The following is a 4,481-nucleotide window of genomic DNA, read 5'->3' on the forward strand; positions in this document are numbered from 1 at the left end:
ATATGTGCGTGTGTAGCTATGTATTCATGTTTCTGTATGTACACATCTCTCTCTATGTGTGGATCCATGTGTATCCATCCTCTCTCTATATACACGCATGCGTGTGAGTTTCTATGTACGTGTGTCTATGTGCGTGTGTAAATTTGAGCTTTCAAGAGATATACGTTTAACCTACGACTTGTTAATTTGCATATTCGGGGGTGGGGGAGATGCTAAACGGCTATAAATGTGCAGTCTTCGACCGTCAGAGGCAAACACATTCTAAGAACGAGCAGAAAAGCTCGGTCCGAGACAAGACCTTCTACGTGGGACCGAGTTTGGTACAGAGAGATCGTACCTGAGGCGCCGGACAGGTAACAGTACTCAAGAGGAACTGGTGCTTGCTACTGTTTTCAAACCTTCTGTTAGTTGCGTGTTGACTATAAGTGTGCAAGTGTTTTTTTTTAATGTGGCTGTTTATGTTTGTGTGTTGTTGTGTAGCTGAGTGTTGTGCGTGTGTGTGTGAGAGGGGGATCAGTTCTGGGTGTGTGGTTTGCAAGTTTCTTGTTTTCAGCACCGCGGACAGCGCATAGCGTCTCCACTGTAACATTGGAAGTAAACTCCCAATTCTTTGTTTCCTGCGCAGAGCGGCCCAAACTTCTTTTCTTTTCCTTGTTTTCTCTTCACCCTCTTGTTGCACCGAGATGAGGTCGATATGGTTCCTGCTGCTGCTGGGCTACCTCAATCTTCACAAGTCTGCGACCGCCAGCGAGCAGACGGCGGCGGGAGAGGACCGGCTGGGAGCAGAGTCAGACCCGCTGGTGGAGATGCTTCAGAGAGCGGAGACCGTCCTCATCCGCTCCATTCTGGAGGAAGGGCGGAAAGCTGAGGGTACGCACCCAGTTCTTACTGTGTTAGCTTCAGCATCCTTGTGTTACTCTGTCCCTCTAAATTTAAGCAACTGTAGATTCTTAAAACTCACTTGTACACTCCATGTTTTCATTCTTAACGTTTAGTTGGATGAGCTTAAGGTCAACGGTTCGCCTTAAGAGTTAGAATCTCACTTTTAGATGCTTGCAATATCAGAATTGCTCTGGGGAGAAAGTCCTGACAAAATTGTGGGGCAGTTAAAATTACGGAACTAAAACGGGGGTAAGGAAAGAGGCGTCAGAACAGGAAAAGGGATTCTAAGTTTCTGAGCCAGTGGTGGTTAATTCTTTATATTTGTTGCCAATGAAAGGCTGCGTGGACTGGAGTTTTATAAACTCAGATAGCTGCTAGATTGGCAGCAGGCACTGTTTAAGAATCAGGCAAACGTGTCCCTTATATTCAATTGGATGAAAAACCAAGTTCCCTGCTCCCCGCGTGTAATGCCCAGCTCCCTCGCTCTGTGAGGGTGAGACCAGTTTGAAGGTCTAGTGCACAAAGGGGACACCACTGAAAGGTCCTGAACAGGGCGTTACTAACAAGCACAAACTCTTAAAGAAGGAAGGAATCGAGCTGGGCTAGCCTGGTTACAGCTCTTAAGCCAATCAGAAGACCCTTCGGTCCAACCGGTCCATGCCGACCATAATCCCAAACTAAACTACCGGCCTGCGCTTGGGCCATATCCCTCCAAACATTTCTTATTCATGTACTTATCTAAATGTCGGTTCCACATTCACCACTTCCTCTGGCAGTTCATTCCACACAGGAACCACTCTCTGTGTAAAAAAGAAGTCATGTTTTTTAAAAATCTTTCTCCTCTCACTTTAAAAAATATGCCCCCAGTTTTGAAATCCCCCACCCTAGGGAAAAGACACCTGCCATTCACCTTATCTATACCCCTCATGGTTTTATAAACCTCGATAAGGTCACCGATCAACCTCAAGTGAAAAAAGTCCCAGCCTATCCAGCCTCTCCTTATAACTCAAACCCTGCATTCCATTCAATTAATCTCCCCCACCCTCTCTATTTCCCATGCCCAGCATTGTTATTACTTTTACACAGTTATCTAGGTAATTGTTGAGATTGCTGTTCCTTTTAGAACATCAGTCTGTGTTGCTGGACCTGCAGGAGCAGCCTCAGAGATGATCACAGCTTGCTGTGTGAACTATGTCCTCATTTTGATGCGAGCAGCTAATTTGTGAATGGGATTTTAACTCAGTAGGGCAGTTTCCAACAGGTGGGGTTGGCAAGACTTAGTCTTATTTGGATGGATATTGGGTTTAAACGATCTGCCCCTGAAGGGACTGCCTCACATCTCTAAATGCATGGATTAAAAAAGGCTTCCTTTAATGGGATATGGCTTGGATAAATTCCTTCCTTTAAACCTAGGTCAAGCACAAGAGTTAGATTAACTCCTCACTGTTCCTTCCTTTGATTTATGTTGTTATCAATCAGGGAACGTGGGCTCCACTGGTTGGGACAGAATATATTGCCCACCCCAAACTCTGTTGTGTTTCAAGAAAAGAGAGTGTATTAATAATATTGCACTTTAGTAATCCAGAGTTCCACACTAATATTCTGGGGACATGAGTTGGAACCCCATAATGGCAGATAGTGAAATCAGAATTTAATAAAATCTGGAATTTAATAAAAAAGGCAATCATAGTTGATTTCCCTTAAAAGCAATCCATCTGGTTCATTAATATCCATTAGAGAAGGTAATCTACACTCCTTACCTGGTTTACCAACCCACAGCAATGATGGTCTCTCTCAGAAATAGTCTAGAGAGGCAAAAATATAAGGGCAATTAGGGATGGATGACAAATATTGAAGCAAAAACAGAAATTGCTGGACAAACCTGGCAGGAATCTCTCAGGGGAGAGAAAGCAGAGTTAAGGTTTTGTGCCCAGCAACCCTTCTTCAGACAACAATGCCCGCATGTAAGAATAAAAACAGTTGCTGTTTTGTAAATATCCTTTTATAAAACAAAACGCACACAAACCCAAATGGGATCATGTACCTTCCTCAGAGTCAAGCATTTGAACCTGTACAAAGCAGCGATTTAACAAAGTTTCACACTGTCTGATGGTATTAGGGTGATTGGGCGGTGCTCATCACGCCTCAGTGGGGTAAGCAACTCATTCATGAACCTCTGGTTTTGCCCTCAGCAGCTTTAGATGCAGACTTGCCACCTGCAGAGCGAGTCCTCAAGCGGCAGCACCCAGGGAAGCGGCTGGATGGAGAGTTTGAGAAGCGGCAGCACCCAGGGAAACGCCAGCCTGGGCAGGATGAGGAGGACGGACGCTGGGCACCAGAGAAAAGGCAGCACCCGGGAAGGAGAGAGCTGGACGGGGTGCCCCTGGAGGTGCAGGCAAGGCAGCACCCGGGGAGGAGGTCGGCCTTTGAGCCAGCCCTGGAGGAGAGTACAGCCCGCCAACTGAGCGCTTTCCTGGGAGAGCTCTCTAAGCGCCAGCACCCCGGAAAGAGATCCCTGGTGTACGGCCCGCGGCCCAGCCGCTGGAGCTGGCAGGAGGATGGTGACGACTCTGGGGAAAGCCGGTACAACTCACCACAGTACCTGGAGGCAGGTGGTGGCAGCAGCGAGCTCCTGTCCCCATGTGAACTCCAGGAGTCCGGGAACTGCAGCAAAGTCAATTCTCTGTTAGCCTTGCTCAGCAATTCAAACAAGGATAGAGCAGAGGTAAAGAGGCAGCACCCTGGTAGGAGGCTCACTTCAGATGAGGAATTGCAGGGTAGAGCCTGAACTTACCGAAATGTGTTTTACTCCGTTGTAAAAAAAAACACGTTTGCTTTCATTAACATTGAGGTTGACGGGGGGTGCCCTCTAAGACCATGTAAAGCTCTGCTTCCTGGGCAGGAATCAGTTTTTGTTCAGTCTGGTTCACCCATCACATTCCCCAGCATGTCCCTTAATGCATGTTCCATTACCCAAAAGAATCTCAAAGAAGGGCAGAGGAGGGGAGAGAGAGAGAGAGAGAGAAAGAGTGAGAGAGAGAGAGAGAGAGAGAAAGAAACCGGGGGAAGAGGGTAGGTGGAGAGGTGTGAGGGGGAGAGAGAAGCCAAAGAGGCGAGGGAAGAGAAAGGGGGGAAGAGAGAGATGGATGGGCAGAGAGAACAGAAAGAGGAGGCAAGAGAGGCAGACAAGTGAGGAGGAGAGAGACAGAGGGATGAGGAGAGAGTGGGAATGAATGGGAGAAAGAGAGAGGAGGAGAGAAAAAGGGATGGGGAAAGAGGGAAAATAAGGTAGAGAGAGAAAGAAGGGAGAGTGGAAGAGAGTGCGAATGGGGAGAGGGGGACAAGTATAAGGAGAACAGAAAAAGAGTGAGTGTAAAAGCAAAGAATGGAAAGAAGAAAGCTGAGAGTGAGGGAGAGCTGGCAAGGGAGAGAAAACAAATAGAGAATTGGAGGGGGAGAAAAAAGGGAAAGAAGAGATGTCAGAAACAGAAAGGAATTTTCAAGAGAAAATAAAACATTTAGTATGTGGAAACACTGAATGTGTTGGGTGAGATAACAATAGAAAGTAAAAACACGGCCGTAAGTTTAATTTCTATTGC

At 46.7% G+C, this 4,481-nt stretch overlaps 1 protein-coding gene across 1 annotated transcript; it reads left to right on the forward strand.

Annotated features, from left to right (window-relative positions):
- Positions 1-209: 209 nt before the first annotated feature.
- trh (thyrotropin-releasing hormone) lies at positions 210-3,670 on the forward strand. Its single transcript, XM_020525749.2, is given in 4 exon segments — positions 210-268; positions 270-353; positions 626-870; positions 3,078-3,670. Coding segments are annotated over 4 exon segments (981 nt in total).
- The last annotated feature ends 811 nt before the right edge of the window (positions 3,671-4,481 follow it).

Source organism: Rhincodon typus, chromosome 16, assembly GCF_021869965.1.
Source record: "Rhincodon typus isolate 14 chromosome 16, sRhiTyp1.1, whole genome shotgun sequence".
Lineage (NCBI taxonomy): Eukaryota > Metazoa > Chordata > Chondrichthyes > Orectolobiformes > Rhincodontidae > Rhincodon > Rhincodon typus.